The sequence below is a fragment of the Bubalus bubalis genome, chromosome 21 (assembly GCF_019923935.1).
Source record: "Bubalus bubalis isolate 160015118507 breed Murrah chromosome 21, NDDB_SH_1, whole genome shotgun sequence".
In the NCBI taxonomy this organism is placed as follows: Eukaryota; Metazoa; Chordata; class Mammalia; order Artiodactyla; family Bovidae; genus Bubalus; species Bubalus bubalis.
Window position 1 is genome coordinate 58730837 of NC_059177.1, and position 23989 is coordinate 58754825.

At 56.4% G+C, this 23989-nt stretch overlaps 1 protein-coding gene across 9 annotated transcripts in view; it reads left to right on the forward strand.

Annotated features, from left to right (window-relative positions):
- IQSEC1 (IQ motif and Sec7 domain ArfGEF 1) overlaps positions 1-10255 on the forward strand; it is a 143856-nt gene extending 133601 nt beyond the window's left edge. For 6 of the 9 annotated variants that reach the window (XM_045163976.1, XM_025272447.3, XM_025272450.3 and 3 more), the window contains exons 12-14: positions 946-1122; positions 5668-5717; positions 6862-8402. In XM_045163976.1, the coding sequence (XP_045019911.1) occupies positions 946-1122; positions 5668-5717; positions 6862-7368 (734 nt within the window). In that variant the 3' untranslated portion in view covers positions 7369-8402. Of the gene's footprint in view, positions 1-945; positions 1123-5667; positions 5718-6861; positions 8403-8867 lie in introns of those variants that run through there. The other 3 variants (XM_025272451.3, XM_025272449.3, XM_025272453.3) reach the window with 3 other exon arrangements.
- The last annotated feature ends 13734 nt before the right edge of the window (positions 10256-23989 follow it).

A 23989-nucleotide genomic window follows, 5' to 3' on the forward strand; every position in this document is an offset into this window, starting at 1 on the left:
GGCACTGCCTCCCGTCTGCGGCGGTGCAGGAGATGGAGAAGCACAGGATAGAGAGTAGGTCAAGGTCGTGGCTGCCGGGTGGGGCGGGCGGCGGGTGGCGCGGGCACTGCCTCCCATCTGCGGCCGAGACTGTGGGCAGATGCCAGGGTGCCACCGTGACTCGGGAGCCTCAGCCCCTCTGGCTTCCCACAGCCACGTGCCCAGACAGCGCCCACCGACCACCCCTCCCCCCGCCACCCAGACCACAGGAGGAGCACGGGAGTGGGGGGGTTGCGGGGGTGGGCAGGGGTCTCCAGGTGAGAACCTGTCCTGCCCGGGGAACCACATCATGGGCCCCGAGGAGGCCGCGGCGTTTCTGGTCCCCCCGCCCCTCCGTGTCCGGAGCCCTGGAGCTGAGCTCTCTGCACCGGAGCGTGGCCGGCATTGGTGTCCTCTGGGCCCGAGCACTGGGTGGACTCAGGGCTGAGGCCATCCCCGGCTCCCCTGAAAGCTGGCGATGCCCACCCCCGCCACCGCTCGGCTCTGAGCCTCGTTCCTGCAGTGTTCACGTTCCAGGGGACGCAGGAACGGCCCCCGCTCCCCAGCCTCCATCCACGGCCAGGCCGGGCTACCCTGGCTCCACTCTAGACCTGGGAATTCAGTCTCCCCCCAAGTCGCTGAGCTCCCTGCAGGCCTCGGTGCTCTGGCCTCTGCAGCCTCCCTGCGGGGTCTCCCTCGGTCGCCAGGGGTGGGGGGACATCACTCCAGTTCCTCCGCAGATGACCTCGCCCCTCCATCTCCCCGCAAGCCTGGAGGTGGCGGCTCGGCCTGTGCCGCCCAGAGCACACCCCTCCCCCCAGACCCCCGTTGCTCAGCGTCGCCCTCCTGGGGGTTGCCCGGCCCCGCCGCCACCCCCACCTGCCCTGGGCCAGGGCCCTGCTGCTCACTGCCGGTGCTCTGTCGCAGCGGAGCTGGAGAAGCAGAAGGGCGTCGTGCGGCCCAGCATGTCCCAGTGCCCCAGCCTCAAGAAGGAGCCGGGCGGCGGGACGCTAAGCCGGGCCTGCCTGGACGACAGCTACGCCGGAGGTGAGGGGCTCAAGCGCAGCGCCCTCAGCAGCTCCCTGCGCGACCTCTCGGAAGCGGGTAAGAGCCGGGCCACACCACCCCCTGCCCAGCACACATGGGGGGCTCCGCCGTGCGCAGCACATCGGCCAGGGGGGTGGGGGGCACCGTGGCGGAGGGGCTCGGACTGAGCTGGTCTGGGTGGCCGCCCCCAAGCCACCACAGCATCTGAGCAGGCAGGGAGGGTGTCCCCCGGAGGCCCCAGGGAACGGTCACAGGCAGGACAGCTGGGCGGGTACCCTGTCTCCCCTGCTTTTTATTTGCCCTTCTGTTTCCTGAGCCTGGCTCTCGCACAGGGAGAGCCAGGCCCCGTCGCTCTGCGCTGCCTGTGCCCGTGCCTCACACTGACGAGGGCAGGGGGGCCATGCCCGCTGCGCCGTGTCCGGGGCCCCGTCGTTGCCCACGGTCCCGGGGCCTGCTCTCCCGGCAGAGGTCCCTTTCCTAGGAACTCCGGGCCTCCGTCCAGCCCAGAGGCGACAGGGGAGAAAGCCTTGGCAGGAGCGTCTTTCAGTGTTGTGTCCTCGTTTCTGTGCGTGTGTGGTTTGCCGCCAGCCTCGTAACCTGCAAGCCGCCCGGGTCTCCTGGGGTGGGGGCTGTGCCTGGAGCATCAGGGGGCGCCGGGCGGTGGCGGGGGCGGGGAGCCTGCTGCCCCAGCCTGCTTTGCCTGCCAGTGCTGTCAGGGAGGCCATAGGCACGAGGCGCGTCTGGCCAGGCAGCTCCTCCCCGGAAGAGGCTGGCTCAGCGTGGAGCGGAGGCAGCCAGGCACGTGGACATGTGGCCATCCCAATGCTGTAGGCTCCTGGGACCCTCGACTTGCACCCTGGTCCCGGGAGCCCGATATGACCCAGGTTTGCTGTGGGGAGACCCTCCTGGGGTGAGATCAGCCTCCTCCCCGTTCCCCAGGGCCCAGCGGCTCCTCTCCCACCAGGCGCTTGCCCAGCCCAGCCCAGCGGCCTCAAGCATCACTGCGTGGCCAACTCTGGACCCCCAGAGAGGGCTGCTCGAGGCCGCATCCCATCCCTACCCGCCCACACCCAGCAGCGCTTCGTCCCTTCAGCATGTTCGTTTCTCAGAAGTTTTCCCCTTTTTTCTTTATTTTTGAGTTGGATTTTTTTCCTTTGCTTCTGTCTCATCATTTTTTTATTTTCTTTCCATCATGAAAATGCGAAGTGCATGGCCAGCGTGAGAGTCAAGCAGGGCTTCTCAACCCGGCTCTGCTGACTTCTTGGGCCGGACCATCCCTGCCGTGGGGTTGCTCTGTGCAGGACGCCTCTGCCCACTAGATGCCAAAAGCATCCCAGTCACAACAATCGGGAACCTCCCTCCAGATTGCCGGGTGCCCTCGGCAGGGAGAGGGCAGAGTCTGGCTGGCAGCGTGGCCATGGTTGAGAACCACTGTTTTCCCGTGGCTCGTGACACCCAGCTAGACGTAACCAAATTGCTCTGGGGCCCTGCAGGCTGGGGCCCGGGGCCCGTGTTTGGGTTTGTGCAGTGGGGCCGCCTCGGGCCTCTAGGGGCCCCGTCCAGCCCCCCTGGGTAGGAGCGGCCTCAGCGCAACTGGCCAGTTACTCCGGCTGCTGACAGTCAGGCATCCGCTCTCTGTAGACGGAGCCGTGTGCCCGGCACGTGACTGTGTGAGGGGCCAAGCTCTGAGCTCTGGCTGGTTTCTGTCGGGGATTCTCAGCCAAGAAGGACTGCAGGGGGCCAGAGTCCTTGGACCCTACGCTGAAGAGGGTCCCCAGGAAGATGACGCCTGCTCTTGATGGTGGGAGGTGAGGTTCGGCGGGTGTTTCAGTCGCCGCCTGGGACAGGCCCCCCCACGACCTCCACAGAAAGACAGGCCAGCGTCAGCCACCTCCTGGAAGAGGCCACAGGCGTGCACCCTTTGCTGGACGGGGTCAGGGAGAATCGCTTCGAGGCAGTGATGTCCCCGCCTGCGTGCCCGGCCAAGAGGGACTTGCAGGGGATGGCCCAGGTGGAGGGCCAGTGACGCCCAGCGACGGGCTCGTCCTTGCTCCCAGAGCGGCTGCCCCAGACCTGTGACCACCCAGCCGTCCAAGAGCCAGGACCCCAGGGACGGGGCCTCAGACTGCAGTGGACCTCGGGGGCCCGGGAGGCAGGCGTGGTTTGACTGCCCAGAAGGACCCAGGCAGCCGGCTTGCCAAGAGCCAGAGGAGGGCGCGGCCCCAACCCAGCTCCTGCGGAGCTGCGAGGCCGCGTCCAGTTTCCATCCATGTGGTCTCCCTACCGCCTCCGCCGGGGCCCCTGCTCATTCCAGGAGCGCCAGAGCTGTGCCAGCCCACAATCAAGGATCCCAAGGGCCTCCAGGCAGAGCCTCGCTGGGCCCACGCACCAGGCCGATTTGGGGACTTTGGCTCCAACTCTAGGCCGAGTCACCCCTCTGGGCCTCCGTTCCCCAGCTGCAGTGGGGACGAGCGCTGCCCCCAGGGTCTGTGAGCGTCACTGCCCGCAAAGTGTTGGTGGGGGGCCTGGCCCAGCATGCCAACTGTTGCCACCCTCACCATTGAGAGGACCGCAGCCTGAAACCTGGGGCGGGGCCCTGCTGGCCTGCTGGCCCACCCTGAGAAGCCAGCAGGCTGTGAAGAGCCACGCCAGCTGTCCATCCAGATGCGGCTTCGGAGTTGGCCGTGGCCAGGCTGACCAGGCCTGCTCTGGCTTTCAAGAGGCGCCGGCTAGGATGGGGCACTCCCTGAGGCTCGGGCAGGGTTCCAAGATGGGGGCCCCACGGCTGCGCTGTCCCGGCCCGTCTCCCTCCATCAGTAGACGGGGTGTGCATGTGCACACACCTGCATGTGGCCCCCAGAGGGCAGGTGCCCACGGGCGTGCCCAGGACTGGAGTGCAGACACGCGCAGGGACATCCCGCAGCTCCTGTTGACCTGCAAAGTCCAAGGGATGAGTTCTAAGAAACTCAGATTCCCTCCTGGACGTCTGAGTAAGAGCCCTCCTGAGTCTTGGCCCACGCTGGGCAGGAGGGGTTCTGTTTAGCTCCAGGGGGCAGCCTTTGACGCCCCCACACCAAGCCTGGGCCTGGCCCAGTCCTGGTGGGAGAAGCAGGCTGGCAGAGGGCAGAGCAGGACACCGAGGTGGAGAGTCAGCAGGGTGCCAGGGGGGGCCACCCCTCTCTCTGCAGGGCCCCCCTCTGGCGGCTGGGGACTCTGTTTCCGCCCCATGCCCCTGTGCTGCTGTGTTGAGACAAAGCAGGAAGGGGAGGTCGCCCCTCGTCTCACACCTGCTGAAAGATGAGGAGGGACAGGTCACCTTCAGCTGGGGACGAGGGCTGCGTCCGCGCAGTTGTCCGTGGTCCTCAGCACCGCATCCACTGTGTGGCCTGGTCCCGTGGGCTCTGGTGCCAGGACACGGCACCACCTTCAGGGGACTCCAGGCTCCCAGCTGGACTCAAGTTTGGGGGTCAGCAGGTGAAGACCCAGGCCCTGGATACCCCCCTCAGCCTGCTGTTGCGGGCACGTGCATCTGCCACCGTTTCAACCCAAAGGGTCCAGACACACCCTGTCCACCCAACGCAGGTTGGGGCGTGGGCCACACCATGGCACAAGGCCGCCCCTTCCGTCTCCCGGGCACCTGGGCTGGTCCAGCTCGGAGGCAGCACGGCCAAGGTCTCCCACCTCACATGGACAGGTGGACGTGGTGTAAACCGCTCGCCGTGGGAACGAAGTCGCTCAGTCCATCGGCCAGAGCTTCCATCTCCTCCTGGTGTGGACAGAGGGCACCTGTCCCGTGCTGCGGGACTTGTGGAAGCCGGAACGTCTGGAGTCCCTTCTCTGCTCCCAAGAGCTGGCTGGAGGCTGGACCCGGCCGAGCCCTCAAGCTGTGGCACCATCGTCCCCAACAGCCTCGGTGTCCTGCCGGAACCCCCGGAGAAGTCGTCTGGAGGGCGCCGTGGAGGGGGGTCGGGCTCTGGGCCTCCAGAACCAAGAGGAAGACTCAGCCTCCTCGGGCACAGCCAACGCAGATCGCATGCCTGCCCCGCGCAATGTGCGGGGCACTCAGAGGCATTGTCAGTGAGGGCTCGTGGCCCGGAAGGCGTGTGGCCTCCCAGGGGGCTGGTGCCCACAGCGGGGAGAGCTGGTCTGTGGGCCGTCCATGCCCCCGGCCAGACACTGCACAAAGCAAACACGGCCCCAGGGAGAGGGGACCTGGAGCTCATCTCCTGAGAGTCCCCTCGCCCTGCAGGCAGCAGCGTGCGTGCGCGTGTGTGCGTATGTGTGACATACGTCCGTGAAATCCACCGAAGGGCAGTGCAGGACCACGCTTGGCTCGTTTCAGCTACTGGAGGAGCTGAGGGTTCCCGCCCCACCCTCCCCGGCACCCACCCCACAGGCTTCTGGTCCACGAGATGGGGATAAAGTTGGGCTGGTTGGAAAAGATTTTTTTTTTCTTTCCTTTTTTTTTCTTTTTTTTTTTTGCTTTTTAAGAACCCCGTTGTCTTTTTAAGTCGTCAGCGCCCTGCCCCCGGCTCCGCCGGGCCGTGGGTGGCAGCGCAGGCCGTGTCGCGTCTAACCTCTGGTATTGCATGTTCTGGGCAGGGAAGCGAGGGCGTCGCAGCAGTGCGGGATCGCTAGAGAGCAATGTGGAAGTAAGTAGGAGCCCGTCCGGCTGGCTGTCGTGTGTCGCCTCCCGTCCTCAGTTTTTGCCTCTTGTCTTTTTTTTTTCTTTTTTTTTTTTTTTTTTTTGCTCCTCCTTCCCTCCTCCACAGAGGCCAGATCCACCCCGCCTGCCTGGCACGTGCATGCTGCCCGCCTAGACGCGCCCGCGCCCCTCACCGCTTGTGGGGGCTGGAACGGTGGGGGCGGGTCCGGGTCTGTATGTCACGGTTTAGTCTCCGCTTAACCGGCGCCCCGCGGCCCTGAGCATGGTTAACACCCCGGCTCCCCGCACTCCCCGCGGCCCCGCCCCCGGGCGGGAGGCACGGCCCCGTCCCCTCGCTGTCGGCCCCGCCCTCTCGGACTTCCACGCTCGGCCATCCCCATCGCTTCTCCTTCCTGGAGGTTCGATTGCTGTGTGTCTGCAGTCAGGGCGCCTCGGAATTGCTCAGCCAGCTCGGGGGCGGAGAGCCGGGAGAGAGAGGAGTTCAGTGTGGATTTCATGAGGTTCCATTCATCCTCCAGCCATCTCGACATTCCTGTTCTCATCTCCGCTCAGCTTGCAGGCCTCTCTGTCTCCTCTCTTCCCGTGTTTGGTTGGCGTGAGGTAGTTAGGTAGCCGCAGTGAGACGCCTAGGCGGTGCCCACCCGAAGGGGGAAGCTCCCCCAGCCCCTCCTGCGGCCCTCAGCACCCCTCCCCCGCCCCAGGCAGAGCACACGCCCTCGGACACTGAGGACCCAGGAGAGCTCAGAGCAGGGTGTGGGCGGAAGCGAGCCCCTCTCCGCCCCGCCCCGCCCCGCACACGCCGCTCACAGACACCCGCAGACACACGGTTCTGATCTGTAGGCGCGGGCCACCCCCCAGGCAGGGTGCTCAGCAGGGCTGCGTTACCCCCACGTGTCTCTCCCCCAAGGCCCACTCCTGGGCCGCCACCTCCCCAGCTGACCTGCACGGCAGTGTCGGGAGGTGGCCCCCGAGTCCAGCCTCGCGCGGCCTGACCTCTGCGGCCAGCACGTTGAACTAAGGCTTAGCAGTCACTGGGGGAGACTTTTTAACATTTTTTTTTTTTTTTAAATCATTCTGCCGTAAGTGCGCTAAGCTCTTTTAATTTTGGTTTCTATGAATTTCCTTTTTAGGGGTCCATCATTAGCAGTCCTCACATGCGCCGGAGAGCTACATCAACACGAGACTGCCCATCTCGCCCACACCAGGCCATGCCCAACTCCTCCTCCCTCCTGGGCTCCCTGTTTGGGAGTAAGAGAGGGAAGCCCCCTCCCCAGGCCCACCTGCCCCCAGCCCCGCCCCCGCCGCACCCTGTGACCGGCCACCCCCAGGGGCCTGTGGAGGGCCCCCTTGCGGGCCCAATGCATGGGCACCACGGCCAGTACTGCCACCTGCAGCAGAACCCGCCCCCCTACCACCACCACCACCACCACCACCCCCCACAGCACATTCAGCACGCACACCAGTACCACCACGGCCCCCACGGGGGGCACCCCGCATACGGGGCCCATGCGCACGGCCACCCGCCACTACCCGCAGGCCACATGGGCCACGCGGCGCACCACCACGGGCAGCCGCCCGCCCCGCCGCCCCCCACCAGCAGCAAAGCCAAGCCCAGCGGCATCAGCACAATTGTGTAGACAGCCTGGGTGGAGGTCCCGGACCCCCCCGGAACACGTGCACACCACACAGGCGCGCCCAGGGGCCGCAGCCCCAGACCAGACCCAGGGCACCTTCTGTTTGTACCTCCCCTCTGCCCCCCGGCCTGGACGGAGCCCCCGAGCCCCGGGGCTCGAGTCACAGGGAACACAGCCCCCGGTTTGAGTTGGCAGGGGCGCCCCTCGGCCCAAGAGGTGGGCCTTGGCCACCACCAGCCCGGAAACGGTGCCGCCGGCCGGGTAGACGTTGAACCGAGTCCCGGCCCCGATCCCCACCCAGCTCCCAGCTCTCTGCTCCCTCATTGTACCTGGGGGTGATGACCCAGCCTAGGAAAAGAAGAGATGACACAAAAGACCAGAGGCAGAACCAAACACACAACCCAAAACTTGCTGCATTATTGCTCTTTTATTGACAATGGGCAAAAGCTAAGTAGACCTGATATGGTTGATGAAAATACGTAAGTAAACTTTATATAATATAAATATATAAATATATAAATACATACATACATATATATATATATATACTGTATAGGTAGTGTTTGTGTGTGAAAGGCAAGCATTTCAGTCCACAGAATTAGCAATAGAGACTTTACAAGGAGCCCCACTTACCTGATAGGAAGACAGAACCTTAGACAAACGTGTGAGAGATTAGACCAAAAATTTAAACACTAGGGACAAACTCAGATACTTCCATATTTTCGTAAGAAGAGACGCCCCACCCCCAGGACTGGCTGAAATCTTTATGCGATCACTACTAACCGTGCCAAGTAACATAGCATCTAAGTGTTTTCAAAGTCCGATAATTGCTTTGTATAAATCCTTATTTTATTAACAGATGACTATCATAAGTAATCAGTATTATAACTGCTCTGTTATTTCAGGTAAGCAAATAGATTTTAAAAATGCAGTAAACTCTACCGTAGCAACTCGGGAGCACTAGTTCAGAACTGGTCGTCCCGGACTGTTGGTTACCCAGACTCTTAGACACTTTAAACGGCTGCAATAACTGTGAATTTCCATGATCCATATTTCTTTCGTACGCATCCGGTTTACTGCACACTCATTCAGAGCCCTCCGCGGGCGCCCCACCCCCGGCAGGGAGGTGTTCATCTCCCACATGAAAGCGACCAACTCATGCTCGTCTCCCCAGCACCATAGCCCCTCATCCTGTCTCCAGCCGCAGCAGGCAGACGCCCGGAGAACCGAAGGCTGCTGCTCTTGGCGTTTAGCGACGCAGGGCGGTGTGTGTGTTTCCCGTTTTGTTTTGAGTGGTGGCCGTGACCATCGTGAGTCCGTGTGGCCGTGTGCTCGCGCCCCCCGTGTTACGTCTCCGCGGCCAGCCCGAGCCCGGCGAGGAGCGCCCGCCCCCGCCTCCCGCCGGGGCGCGCCCGGCTCTCCCGCTGTGCTCTGTCGCTTCCGTGTGTGGGGGCCCCGTCCGCCCCCTCGGGGCCGGAGTCACCCACGGCCGTCCTTTGTAGTTTCAGCCCTTCGAGCCACTGCAGCCGCCCGTGCTGTGCTCCTAGGCCGCGGACCGGAGGACCGCCCCCGGGCCCTGCCGGGCGGGAGCCCCCGCAGGAAGGGCGAAGCTGGCGCGGGACTGCACCGGCGCGGGGCCCTAGACTGCGGCGGGACAGCCCCGGGGAGCCCACCCTGGCTGCGGCCGGGGCTCTGCCCACCCCACCCCACCCCACCCCTTTCTCGCATCATCCAGGTCTCCAAACCAGCAATTCTGCAAACCGAGCACTTTGTTAATCTCCACAGAGAGCAAATACAGCAATCTAGAGTTGAGCCTTTTTTTTTTTCTTTTTTGAAAGAAGTGTGACTTTAACCTGCCCGCCTTTATCTTCCCATCCGTGTGGTCCTCCTCCCTCGGGCATCGCTCAGAGAGATGGGAAGCACCGCGTGTCTGTTCCGGTCCGGGCTGGGCTGGGGGGTGGGAGAGGCTCCCCAGTTCCGCGGACCCCGGAACTCCCGGTCAGCCCGCAGAGCCTGGCCCCCAAGGCGTCCTGTCTTGCGGTTCCAAGGGCGGCGGGGTGACTGGGTTCAGTCGACATGTACTGCATGTCCTCCGGCGTCAGGCGCGTGAGGCCACACTGTGTATCGTGTACTTGCAAAACTCTCAGTGTTCCTGTTGACAAATAGTTGAAGTAAAGTGGTAACATATTAAATATGTCGGCTTTTCTTCACCGTCTGTACCAATCGTAGGCTCTAACTGTAAACTCCAGGTTGTTCCAGAAAAGATGCAGGCGCGCTGGCTGGCAGCAGGCTGCCCTTTCCGAAGGGCCATCACTGATGGGGCAGAGCCCAGTGGGGTGGAGCTGGGGCACAGGGCACCCTCTCTCTGTGCGCCATTCGGAACCCCCACCTCCGACCTCTTGGGTCCACAGGGCTGGGCGCTTCCAGCTTTCTGCTGGTGTGTTCCAGTCAGTGAGGTTTCATCAGCGTTTCGGGGACAAACGTATCACGGGATGAGTGTCCCCAGAAGGCACACTGTTCCGTGGAGGAGGCTGGAGCCGGGCCGCCCCGACCTCGTGGGGAAGCAGACGTTCCTGATGGGCTGGTGGTCCCAGGCAGCTTGCCTGGGACTGCTCTCTCAGGACCCCAGCCCACCCCAAGGTCCGCCTGCCCGCACAGGAGGCAGAGGCGGGGCGTCACCAGGCCGCATGTCCTCCATTCTCACTGTCAGGATGCATGTGGGGCGTTTTGCTCACAGGTTATCTCAGCAGGAGACCCTTAGAGGAAGCAAGCTGGTACCATCACCCAACATCTTTTCTGGGACAACAATGAAGTCATGTATTTGTATTTTTTTTTTAAGTTTATGAATGGATTGTATAACAATGTAAAAATAAAGTTCATCCTAATAAGACGTGCGGCTCTTACTTAAAAACGTCCTCAGTCGTCCTGTGTAGAGCGATTTTTCCATCCCCCACCGCATGCCCCAGGAGCCTCTCGGTTTTAAGATGAGCTGAAGTGACAGCAGGTAGCACACGTGACCCTAGATCTGACTCGGCACCGCACGAAGCCGTGTCGCCACAGGTAAGCATGCACCTTACCGTCCACTATAAAACAACACCGCCCTCCCTGCCTGAAAAACGAATCCTTCCGTAAGTATCTTAAACACGGCAATGATGATCCAGGAAGCAGTTTGCGAGTGAGTCGGCGTGGGGCTGGAATGGGGGCGGGGGGCCTGATCTCCGTGTGACCCCCCCTTGCAGTCACAGGGCACACTCAGGCAGCACCGTCTCCTCTGGGGAACTGTAACTCACCTTTGAGTTGTCTCCCACAATTAGAACCAGGACTTGAGTGCAGGCTGTTGAGACCTCAGGGGCCCCCTGGCTAGTGGGAAGCCCAGCACCCACCGTGTAACTTTGGGGAGACAGGAGTGGTTTTGTTTCCCTGTGTGTTCTGTTTGTAAGTAACAGACTCTACTGATGTAAAACCATAGCTGTGATCAATGTGGAGAAAGCAAATAAATCCTTCGAAACACTCGCGTTCTCACTTTTTCTGGGAAGACTGGCCGTTTCCCTGTTGGCCGGACACAGGGATCCCCAGGTGGCGAGGTGGCCCATCCCTGGTGTGACCGTGGTGGGCTGCAGCCTCTGGGAAGATGCGAATTTGAGGATGCTGACAGACAACTTAAGATAAAGGTACTCATCGCAACGTAGGCGCTGGTAGAAGATTCCCAAGGTATTTATAATTTCTAGCAGCTTTGAACAAAATTTTGTGCTTTCATTGAGTTAGAGGAGATGGACCCTATGAAGCGTGGGGCTGGGCGGGGTTGACTTGTGGGCAGAAAGACTCCCAAGGGCCCAGCCCCCATCACGCGATGGGTAACATCACCCGGAAGCCAGGAAGGTGGATTCTGTTCTCCCGGAAGCAGGGGTTCTGCAAGAATGTGCTTGGCTGGTGCTGTTTCTCCTTTCCTTAAACCCAGATCAGCTCCAAAGAATACCCCCTTTAAAGCTTCACTACATACAAAACGAGGTAAAACCGGTTCATCTAATTTGTGGGCAGCACCAGAGGTTCATGTCAGTGGCCACGATCGGTGGGGGCCTGCCCTCCACAGAGGGGGGAGTTCCCACGGGAAGGCGTCCCCAGGTTTCTGCAGCTGGATGACGGCCCTGGGTTGGGGGGGCCCTCCAAGGGAGGGGAGCTGGTTCCTGGAATTCACAGAGATCCTTCAGCCTGTGATGTCACCTTGCACAGAGCTGCCGCCACCTGCCACTCAGCCAGCGCCACGGTTTCAGGTTTTGTCTCCCCAGGATGGACGCCGGGCTCCCGGGGCAGAGGGTGCCTCCGGCCAGCTTCTCTATGCGCGATGTCCCGCCCAGGACCACTGCGGTCAAGATGCATCTGAAAGCGCGATGCTGGTTGGAAGGGGGCGGGGGTCACGGCACAACCACTGGCTGATCCAAGGGTGTGTGAGTTGCCAGCTGTCTGCAGCTCCTGCCCCTGAGAGTCGAGCTGGGGACACAGAGGGCGCGGTGGGACTCCTCCGAGAGCAGTTCCTGCTCAGGGGCCTGTTCAGTAGCTCGCCTTGTGCTTGATCTCTCAGCAGCTTTCAACACTGTTCACACGTCCCGTGGTGAGACACGCGGCATCTTTGGTTCTAGTCTCGCCTTCGTCTCGGGAGTGGCAGGGGCTGGTGCGGGGACACCTCCTCTGTCTCCTCTGCTGGCTGACACCCCTCCCCGGAGCCTTGAGTGCTGGCCTCAGGGTCACAGAAAGCCATCTCCCTTCCTCCTCTCGGCACACAGACCACCCTCTGTTTTCCTGGAGAAATCAGGAAAACAGGCTGGGTTCAAATCTCCAGCCCAGAGCTCTCTTCTCAACACCCACCTCCCTGGGGTCCTCCAGTAGCACCTCAGACGCTTTGTCCAGGACCAAATCCATGATCTCACACAGAGCTGGGCCCCCCGGCCCCCTCCTACCCCGTTGGTGAACAGCATCCCTGCGAGGGGTGCAGATTAGAGCTAGGGAGCGTTCTGGGCGCCTGTCCTCGTCCTGACTCCAAGTCTGTGCTGCCACCAGGCCCTTTTGACTTTGATCTCCCTGTGCCTCTTCACGGCTCACCTGCCCTCAGGCTTGTCCCCTGGACTAGAGCCCGGTACTTGGGCTCCCGGCCGCCATGGTGGGCCCCTCCACCCCTCTGCACTGCCACCAGGGGAGTCTGTAAAGGTGCTGCCTGCTTGAAGGCATGTCAAAGACTTCCTGCTGCCCTCAGTATTCAATATAAACCTGCAGAAGCTCCTGGACACGGACTGTGTGTCTGTCCCCTGCCCTGCCCCCTTCACCCTTGCTGTCCCCTTTCACTCCAGCAGCGCTAGCCCTTCAGATGCCCAGGGAAGCCGTGTTCCCCTTGACTCCGGGCCTGTGCAAGCGTAACCCCTGCCATTCCCCAAACGTAGGATGATGCTCGCGCCTTTGTTGAGTTAGCGTCTATGTCCCACAGCCAGTTTCAGCCACTACCTGCTCTGTGGCGTGTTTGCATCATTGTATATTCAGGGGCGTGATCATCAGCTGCTCTAAGTGTGACAGGGTCAGGTCCTTCCACAACTGTGAGCCCAAAAACATGTGGCCGGAAGTAGGGCTTTCGTAAATGCTTGTTGAATGCACAGATGACTGCCGCTGCCGAAAGAAGGACGCTTAATGCGCGATGGGCCTCGGTGGTTCACCGTGATGTCAGAGACCTGGGGGGCGCAGCTGGGTCCTGCGCTCCCTGTTAATTCAAAGAATGGTCTGGGCGAGGGCTGGAGGCTTTTGCTCATTGTGTTTTAACTTCATCAAATATGGCTTAATATTTGGAGCGTTTGGAGAGAATAGACTGACAACAAGCATGGGGAGAACTCACAGTCCCGCTCCCCACAACAGTTACAACTGAGGGCTTGGTCTCCCCGCCTCCCGCCCTGCTCTCGGGGCGTGTTGCTTGGTTCCCTGGTTCAGATTTTTGGGGTGTGTCCCAAACAGTCTGCAAGTGTTGTTCAGTGCCCCTTTGAAGAAAGGGTTTCACCATGGAAACCTTCTAGGAGACGCTGGATCAGACAGAGTTAACCACTAGTCCTGCAGAGCCTCTCAGAAGGGTGACGTTGTGCTCTGAATCCCTCAGAGGTAGTCTGTGCCGAGGTTCCCAGACGTCCGTAGCGGTGGAACTCTGTCGTGTACCACAGCGTCCGGTTCAGTGGTGTGTATGTGCAAGTTGTCCTTCCTTTTTTCCGCTAATGTATCCTGATGTTGTAGAAGATGCAATGCTGTGATATTTACATGCCAGCCTGTCATATGGACGGGCCCTGATGGGCTTGCCATCAGCTAATGTCTTGGTGAACAAGGAACAGATGGGTGGAAACTGTAGTGTTTCTGAGCAGATGCGGTGGCTCCAGGAGGAAGTGGGGGCCTGGGGGAGTGGGGTGCCCGAGTCTGACTTTAGTGCAGAGTTCCTGGGATGGACAGTGACATCACTCTGGTGGCCCAGGGTGGCATGCGTCCCCCTGAGTTGCCTCCAGTCGGGTGTAGTCAGTTCAGCCCTCACTGCCTCGGGAACGCACCCCACCTTCTAGCACAGAGTGGGTCTGCAAGAAAGAGGGGCCAGCTGTGGGCAGGTGTGCTGTGAAGGAGCTCGTTTCTACTCCCGATTCTGACCCTTCAAGACTTTTAGGGGTTTAAATGATGTGTGCTGTGAATCTCTGAAAGATGGTCTGTGCTGAGTTTCCCAGACTTTCTTGTACTCCTGGCCACGCTCCCCACATACCTCCACAACATGACCAGTGCCCCATACGGGAGAAGCCCCGTTTAAACCCAAAAGGCGGAGACCACAGCTCTGGAGGCGTCACCAGCCATGGGACTAATAGGCAAGAAAACATTCTGGGATAAAAAATGCCAAAGGATCGTGGAGGCCACTTGAATTGGAATCCCTTCCCACATCCTGACAACGGGTCAGAAAAAGAACAAATAAAACCTCTCTAGCCCAGACCGACAGCGTAACCAGGAGAGGGCAAACATCACAGGTTGCAGTGAGCGGCCAACGGGGGCATGAACGTCTTGGACGAGCAGAGCTGCCTGGACCCCAGAACACAGAGCCCGGGGAGGGCTGCGCAGAACAGAGGTGGCGTGACGTCAACTCGGGCCCCACCCTAACCCTAACCCACAGGGCAGCAGCAGAGACCCTGCTTCCAGAGGAGAGGGGGCGCCTTAAAAAAAGGCAGGTTTCCTGATGGCCTGGTAACGAAGGACAGGAAGGGGCAGCTAAGATGAGGGCCCTGTTCAAACAAGGTGCTGTCAGAGAATCAAAGTCGACGGGCCTGTAGCTAACCAAATCAACACGAAAAGAAAACTCACTGAGTAAGACTTGCCGATGGGGAAGAAACTTGCAATGAAGGAAAAAGTTGAAAGCAATGCTCCCTGGAACAACTCCGCGGAAATAAATGCTGAAAAACCTAGATAAAACTGATAATGAGGCAAAACTGATCCCTGGAAAGACAGACATTTAAAACACAAATTCCCATAAGAGAATTAGAAAGAAAAAAAAGTAATCCAGTGCCAGGTCCAACTGCTTTCTTAGAGGAATTCTTTCAAACCTTCAAAATTAACATAATCTCAATGTTACTCAAACGGCTTCAGATCACAGTAATGGAAGGAAAACTTAGAAAAAGTTTTTTATGATATGATTATAGCAGTGTTTTCTAAACCTGGTAAAAGTTGCATAAATAGAAAACCACAGACAACCAAAGAAGTATGAATAAAACAATAGTAAACATCTAACGATGCATTAAATATAAGCAAATACACAGTTATCCGTTATACAATGTGGGGGTTAATCCACCCATGCTTTATAGTTGGCCCTTCACACCCCAGATTCAACCGACTTCGGATTGTTTTCTCCTATAGTGGTGGGTTGGTTTTTTTTCTGGTTTTAATTTTTTTATGTTGGAGTTTGGCTTCCCCAGTGGCTCAGCAGGTAGAGGATCCACTTGCAATGCAGGAGACGCAGGTTCAGTCCCTGAGGTGGGAAGGTCCCCTGGAGGAGGAAATGGCAACCCACTGCAGTATTCTTGCTGGAGAACCCCATAGACAGAGGAGCCTGGCGGCTACAGTCCACGGGGTCACACAGAGTGGACACGACTGAGCGCGCATGCATATTTTCATTGCTATGTTTGTTTTGAGCATACAGCAGCCTGATTCAGATTCTTTTCCCATATAGGTTATTACAGAAACGTGAGTTCCCTGTGCTGTACAGTATGTCCTTGTTGATTATCTACTTTATACATAGTAGTGTGGCCAGTGGCTCAGTCCGACTCTTTGTGACCCCATGGACTGCAGCACGCCGGGCTTCCTTTCACTATCTCCCTGAGTTTGCTCAAACTCATGTCCATTGAGTCGGTGATGCCATCCAAGCATCTCATCCTCTGTTGCCCCCTTCTCTTACCCTCTTTCCCAGCATCAGGGTTTTTTCCAGTGAGTCAGCTCTTTGCATCAGGTGGACAAAGGATTGGAGCTTCAGTTTTAGCATCAGTCCTTCCAATGAATATTCAGGGTTAATTTCCTTTAGGATTGACTGGTTTGATCTCCTTGCTGTCCAAGGGACTCTCAGGAGTCTTCTCCAGCACCACAGTTCCAAAGCATCATTTCTATGGCACTTGGCCTTCTTTATGGTCCAACTCACATCCATACATGACTGCTGGGAAAACCATAGCTTTGACTGTATGGACCTTTGTCGCCAAAGTGCTGTCTTCTGCTTTTTAATATGCTGTCTGGGTTTGTCATAGCTTTCCTTCCAAGGAGCAAGCGTCTTAACTTTGTGGCTGCAGTCACTGTCTGCATTGATTTTAGGGCCCCAGAAAATAAAATCTGTCAGTGTTTCCAATAAATGCCACTGAATGGGCACCTCGGGCGCCCCAGAAGGGCTGCCCCTTGGGGCTGAAGACGGTAATGATGATGACTCATTGTAGGAAAATGCAGCATTTACTGCAGGTGCCAAGCAAGGATCCGGGTAGCCAGTGCCTAAAAGGCCTGAGCTCCCACAAGGCTTTGAGGAAAAGGTTTATAAAGACAGGGTGAGGGAGGCGGGTCGTGGGGTGTGCAGTCTGCTTGTGGACATTCTTCTGATTGGTCGGGGGTGAGGTCATCAGGATTTAGCATTATCAGCCTTCTGGTTCCAGCCAGTCTGCGGTCTGTGCTTGTGGGCAGCAGGCAGTTAAATTCTGCCCCCTGGTGGGCGTTTCAGGATCTGCAGAAAGGCTCAGAGAGCGCGGCTCAGAACATCCTCTGTTGCCCTTGCCATGCGCTCAGCCGTGTCTGATTCTGCGACCCCGTGGACTGCAGCCACCAGGCTCCTCTGTCCATGGGATTCTCCAGGCAAGAATACTGGAGTGGGTTGCCATTCCCTCCTCCAGGGGATCTTCCTGACCCAGGGATCAAACCAGTGTCTCCTGCATCTCCTGCACTGCAGGCGGACTCTTTACCTGCTGAGCCATCAGGGAAGCCCTTTTATTGCCTTTGAGGAGGAACTAAAGGTCCTTGACTTTGTTTAATGGCTAAACTATTATTATTTTGTCTTGCTTGACTGTCTTCCTTTCTTGCTTCAATTTCTCACTTTCTGATTAAATGTATTCTTTGACTAAGGTTTTTCTACAGACAAAAGGCAGGCGGAGGACATCGGGGGAGAGTCCTGTTCTAGAAAAACCCCAGAGGGTCCCTTTTGTGGTTGTTCAGTCACTCGGTTCTGTCTGACTCTTTGTGACACCCCCCAGCCCCCATGGACTGTATGGACCCCATAGGGTCCTTCTCAGCCCCAGCAGTATTCCTTTAGAGCCTGTGGTCTTACCTGGCCTCACAGCTGTAGCCAGGGAAAGGTTTTAAAGGAGAAATACCTTGGCATCAGCTTTGGGTCTGAAAGCCGTCCTTCACCCCGTGGTCTTCCTTCTCTCTTTGCTTTTTAAAACGCATCTTGCCTGTCTGGAAATCAAGCTAAGCTCATTGTCTTTAACACCCACAAGGAGCTAACGTAGGCTAACTAGAATGTATGGTGAGCGTTTATTCCCTGAAACATTCTTCCATCCACAGAAAAATTGTTGGTGACCAAAGGCTGCTTTATCTCACAAGCCGGATTCATACACTCAACTGGACTATGCGTCCAAGTCAGGGAAGTCCTTACTCATCCACGTTTGGGGACCATCCTTCATTCTAAGGAGTACATCTTAGTAAATGGCACCCCAAAGGAACCTTTTCTTGTAACCTGGAGTCCAGACCCAGATCTGGACTAGATGTCTTGAAAACCCACTGCGGTCAGCGCCCAGAAGGGGAGCTGTTTGTAGAGCAGTGCTGGGCACTTACTACAGTCTGGCCAGTGAGAATGTTGGGTCTTCAGGAGAAAAAGAAAAAACGAAAACCCTGAATCACATTACATCACAGGGGGAAATGCTTCCCCGGTGGCTCAGTGGAAAACCCACAGTGTCAGTGTGGGAGACACTGGTTTGATCCCTGGGTGGGGAAGATTCCCCTGGAGAAGGAAATGCAACCCACTCCAGTGTTCTGACCTGGAGAATTCCATGGACAGAGGAGCCTGGTGGGCTTCAGTCCACAGGGTTGCAAAGAGTTGGACACGACTGGGCCTGCACACACAGGGAAAAATATAAAATGAGGTCCTTAGGTGACTTTCATTTGGTTATTTCTCCTACAAATTACAACTGAGGGAAAAACGAATTCATGTGAACGCCAAGTTCTGTGAAGTAATTAAGAGGAGCAATTTTTCCTTGAAAGAGAACAGACACATCAATTAGCAGTAGTTTTTGACTTAGTGCCCACTCTCCATGGTCCCGTAATCGGCATTTACAACAGAGAGGATTTTGTTCACTTCATTCTCAGGACCGTGTGTGAATCTACAGGCCAGGCCCTTCTCGGAGGCAGGCGGGGTAGAAATACGGAAGGGATGCAGAGAACACAACTGATCACCTCTACCTGGGAGTCACAGTGTACCCTGTTGCTGCTGCTGCTGCTAAGTAGCTTCAGTCGTGTCCGACTCTGTGCGACCCCATAGATGGCAGCCCACCAGGCTCGAGCTTTAATGGTGAGCCAGGTTTATTCTTTATCAGCTCCTGCTGAAAGAGCATTGAAAGCTTTTTGAAACGCAGGGACTGACTTGGGGCCTGAGCTGCCTCTACCTCCCCAGCTCAGTGGGTGAACCATTAAGATGAATTTCGACACCCCCACCTACCCGCATCATGCTCCATTATCCGGTTTGCAGTCTCACAGTCTCTGACTTGAAGGATTACAAAAAAAATGTTGTTGATGTCAAAGAAATGTTAGCGCTGATGCCAGAAGCCTTTGCTAGAGCCCCCAGGGTTTTCTGGCCAGAGGCTGGCTGCAGCGCTTCCTGACAGTGAACCTGCCGGACCTCGTGGTGGGCTAGGGTTCCACTCCTGCAGGTGTTGGGGTGACGGACTGTGCTTCCCTAAGTAGGTTTCCTGGGAGTTATTTGTTCGAGTTGCAAGAGAAATAGGGTGCGGTAAATCCCTTTTGCAAGAACCGGCATTGCATCTTCTTCTAGGGCATTTCCCACGCATTAAAGATGCTGGCTTTGCCACCTGGCCATCTTCAGATAAGGTTTCAGACTCTGCTGGCTTATGTGCAAACAGGCAAGGCCCCGGTGAGTTAATCAAGTTATTCAGCTCTTACGTTACAGCAGTTGCTTTGCAAGTTCTGGTGGTTTCAACAGAGCGTTTGTGTTATTTTAACATGCTTTACATAGCATAATAGTGGGGGAGTACATGCTCGGTTGGATCTTAGGCTATTTGGACTTTTGAAACATAAGGAAAAATCAAAGGCGTGTTGTTTTTGTCATTGTTAATGCTGTTACTGTTTCAACTCTCCTGAGATTTTGAAAGATTGTTATCACTGTGACCAAGTTTAAACTGAAGAGCCTCTATTTTTCGATTTTCTTGTTGCTGTTCTTTAGTAGCTAAGTTGTGTCCAACTCTTTTGCGACCTCATGGACTGTAGCCCACCAGGCTCCTCTGTCCATGGGATTTCCCAGGCAAGAATACTGGAATGCCTTGCAGGTGGAGTCTTTACCTACTGAGCCACCTGCGAAGTCTAGACTTTTTTTTTAACCCCCTCTCCCAGGATTGCTAAACCCTGAAATTTACAGTGTGTGGAGTGGGAGGAACATTAAACATTAGCCACTAAATTTGCATAGGAATCCATGTTTGTGTTGATTTTATCATTTGATAGTATTGAAACTGAGATTCTGGAATAGGTCATGACTTGCCTGGTGGAGGAGGAAGGGGAGGATGGGGGCTGGTGAAGACATATCACCAGGCAGAGGGACTTAGACGAGTCAGTCCAAAATGCTCAGGCTGACGATCATGCGTAGGAAGGAGGGAGCAGAACGCCTAAGAACTGGGCACCTGAACGCCAAGGGCTGTGCTTGGCCCTCAGTGCAACTTGGACTCAGGGTGTGTCCCTCCCACATTGCTGGCAGAGGCGGAGAGGGAGAGCAAGGCGTGATGGGGCTTCCAACCTCCAGCAGAATGATTTCATCCGATTTCGGATCAGCCAATAACAGAAGTGAAAGAGGACAAAGCCAGAGATCTTCAAGTCTCACCAGCGTGTGCATGAGTGCTTGGCTTTTGCAACTCCATGGGCTGCAGCCCCAAAGCCTCCTCTGTGGCTGGCCTTCCTCTTTTGGAGGAAAAGACCAATGTTGGGGAAGCTAGGCTCCTCCTGCCTTGTCCTGCCAACCGGGGGCAGAGTCCTCTGCTTCCAGCCGGTGGAAGAGGAGGCAGCAGAGGATAACCACTCATGCTTCAATTCCGGCCTCTTAAAACCGGGGGGACATCATACGGATTCCAGACCACAGCCGGAGCTCGGGGTGTGTTGGCCCTGAGACTGCCCGGCCCTGGTGTCACTTTTGGGCCCTACTCAGTTCTGTGTGCCCAGAGCCACACGTCCTCCTGTCTGAGTCTGCCAGGCTGCTCTAACAAAGAACCACAGACTGAGGAGCTTAGATGATCAATCAGTTCATACTTGCGGGCACTAAAAGTCCAAGGTCACGGTGTGGGCAGGATTGGTTCCTCATGAGGGCTGAGATGCCAATCCAGGCCTTGCTCTCAGCTTCTGGGGTTGGCTGGCCCTCTTAGCCTTCCTTGGCTTGTAGAAGCATGATCTTGAGCTCCGTTTTCATCTCCACACACAACATCCCCCTGGGTACATGTCTGTGTCCACATTTCTCCTGCTTACAAGGGCACCGGTCGTGTTGGAGTAGGGACCCGCCCCAGCCCACTGTGACCTCTTCCTCACTTAGCTCCTTACACAGCTGCAGCGGAATGCCATAGGAAACCCTCTTTTCAGGGAAGGTCACCTTGTCAGGTCCTGGGGTTAGGATTTCGAGTACTGAATCTTGTGGGGTGGGGGGGACACAATTCAGCCAACAACACCTCATCACCTTTGTGGCTTTCAACAAGCCAGTGACTTCCATGTTCCCGTGATAAAGGGGCAGATGCACATCTGAAAGGGAAGGAAGTACCAGGGACGACATAATCTGTGAGACAAAGTACCCTCTGAAGGACACCTCTCTTCGTGCAGACTTTTGACGTCAGGACAGTGTGGCGTCAGCCAGCTTCTCTCTCAGCAGGAGATGGCACTGGAGATACCTGTGCACGACTCACCTGTGAGCCCATCACTAGGATGCTGAGGGCAGGAACCTTGACTAGACTCTCTTTTTCCCATGACTGCCTATTGCCTTTGCGGCCTTGGGACAGGAGACAAGGCCACCTCTTTCTCTCCTGCTCCGCGTTAGTAAATTTCTCCATGACCTTCCCACTGTGTGGCTTTCGTGCCGAGGAGGGAGGGAATAGTTTCCTACACAGACGATGTGCAGAGGTCCGGAGCCAAGCATCCTGGTGTGCTACGACCAACTCCATGGCCGCTCCGGCTTGTTTGGTGACACGCTGTGTATGGGAACCAGTCATGAGACGATCGTATGTCCATGGTGAGTGCTTTAAATACGAACCGTGGGAATTCTATGTCTAGAGCAAACCGTTTACAAACGACATCCTATTTCTCAAAGGCTGATACTCAAGTAGAAGATGGAATACTTGAGTGTGTGCCCAGTTTTTAATTTTTATATTATTACAAGAAAAACAATGATCAATTACTGTGATAGATGCCATCATATGGATTTAGCTAATCCTCATGAGAATCCTGTGAGGCCAGTGACATGATATTCATTTTTACAGATGGGGAAACTGAATTTAGACACTCAAAAGTAGGAGTGCTCCGGAACATTTCCCACCGTATGTGCTATTAGAGTACGTAGAAATTACGCCTTAATTTTTTTCTAATTTTTATTTTGGAAACTGAATTTCTCACTTGGTTAATTCAGGGAGGATCTGGCTAAATTACTGGATAACTTGATTGATTAGACTCCATCTTTTTTGGGGGGGCCCCAGTGTTCACCAGCTCAGAGTTAAAGGCCAGCAGCGTCCGTCTTTTGTTGTTTGCTCGTCTCACCTGTCGAGGTGGTTCACAGGCCGTCGTTACCAAGTGCCTCCTTGAGAAGCTGAGCGCTGACACTGGCGGATGCTGACCGCCATGAAGAACCCAAGTGACAAGGCTTCACGAGTTAAAGACAAAAACGGACGACACGTTGCAGAAGTCGCTGCAAGGACAGGCATTTGCAACCAAGGATGTTTCTGAACTCTTTTTTTCCCCTGATGGTATGTCACTGATAAGGGTAGAGTAGGGTAGTCAGTTTAGAAATCTCACTGGAGGATTAAAGACAGAGAATTTTAAGGGCGTTCGGGAGACTGTTACACGCTAATAACCACTCAAGAAAAGAATCCAGTAACCTAACAAAAATCTACATTCTACTTTGGAGGAAGATCCGGTGCATCCAAGTGCCAGGCACACTCAGGCCACACCCCCTGAGAGTTAAAACACAAGACAAAAGATACGGGATCTGAATCCTGTTCCATGAAGAGTGAGAGTTAACGTTCCTTTAAGAGTAGCATTTTTGCATTCAGCTGAGACAGAAATACAGGTGAAAGGGGAAAGAAACTAGATGAAGGGGGGCATTCTGCTGAGACCTGAGATGAATTGCCACATTTTAGACTATGTTACCACACTTTTGCTAATATAAATATGATTTATTTATAAAATAAATAGCTTCAGTAGCTGTGGCTCAGCAGTTGTGCCTTAGTGGCCCCTAGGCATGTGTGTGTGTGGGGGTCTTCCCCGAGCCAGTAATCTATTAACCCACGTCCTCTGCGTTGGCAGGAAGAGAACCACAAGACCACCAGGGAAGCCAGGACAGTCCCGGTTAGACCATGTAGACTCTAAGGAGGAACTAATGATGCTAAGCCTTGATGGCTGCCCAAGAACGAGGAGGAAGGTTGTCCTCCCTCGCCACTTTTTCTTAGGTGATGAAGATGCAGCCTCCTGTGTCTTGGGGCTGTGCTCCCTTGCCAGTCTGCTTGTGTCTCTCACACGTGTCCTATGCTAACAGACTCACTCTTTGCCTATCCCTTTGCCTCTCGTTGACTTCTTTCTGTGACCAGACTTCGTTCTGTGAACCCAAGCTTCGGTAAGTCCTGACACCAGTTGTGTGGTTTCATGACATGTGGTTTAAATGACAGTGGGTTAGAGTCCCTGCCGAGAATCAGTGTGGCTTCATCATCAAGTGTTGACCCAAACAAGTCCATCTTTTACTGGGCCGGGCACAGCACGTTCAGATGAAAGCACTTCTCCTTAGAGTTCTGATGGAGGCAGAAACCATTTCCAATATGAGGAAGGCCTTTAGGGCATTGCTGGGTGTGTGGGGGGCGCCCCTCCCCCCTGTCCTGTCCCTCGCCACCTTCAGGCTGGGGTTTTCCAGGGACATAGTAACTACAGGGTCTCGTCCAGGCTTCTTTCTGGTGCAACACCCCTTTCCTTTTCTCCATCTCCCAAATGTGTGACATACACGTAAGCTATGAAGCAAAACCAAAGGAATCTTCGTGAACAGACCATTGACTTAAAACAAGAACTGTAACCCGTATGCGCGCGCCCTTCAGAGATAACCAATATCGTGAATTTCCCCCACCACCGCTTTTAAAATGGTTTTAAACATTTCTATTTAAAACATTGTTTCATATTTATTTTTATGTTATTTATTTTTTGGCTCTGCTGAGCCTCTGTTGTTTCTTGAAAACCTTCTCTAGCTGGGGAGAGCAGGGGCTATTCTTCCCTGCGTGCCGGGCCTTCTCAGTGCAGCGGCTTCCCTTGTGGCGGAGCACTGGGTGCTGGGCTCAGGAGCTGTGCCTTAGTGGCCCCTAGGCATGTGTGTGTTGGGGGTGGATCTTCCCCGAGCCAGCGATCTATTAACCCACGTCCTCTGCGTTGGCAGGAAGAGAACCACGAGACCACCAGGGAAGCCCCTGTCCCCTACTCTGCAGCCTCACTAGGTCGCTGCAGACCCAGCTTGTGACCACGTTTGGCAAAGGCCGCGGGTGTTTGACTGCGGTGCCCCGCCCCCCGCCGCCGCCGTCCAATCCGCGAGCCGCCCGGGGCCGGAGCCGGAGGCCGCGCAGGCGCATTGGCGGCCGAGGCGGGGGTGGGGGCGGCGCGGGCG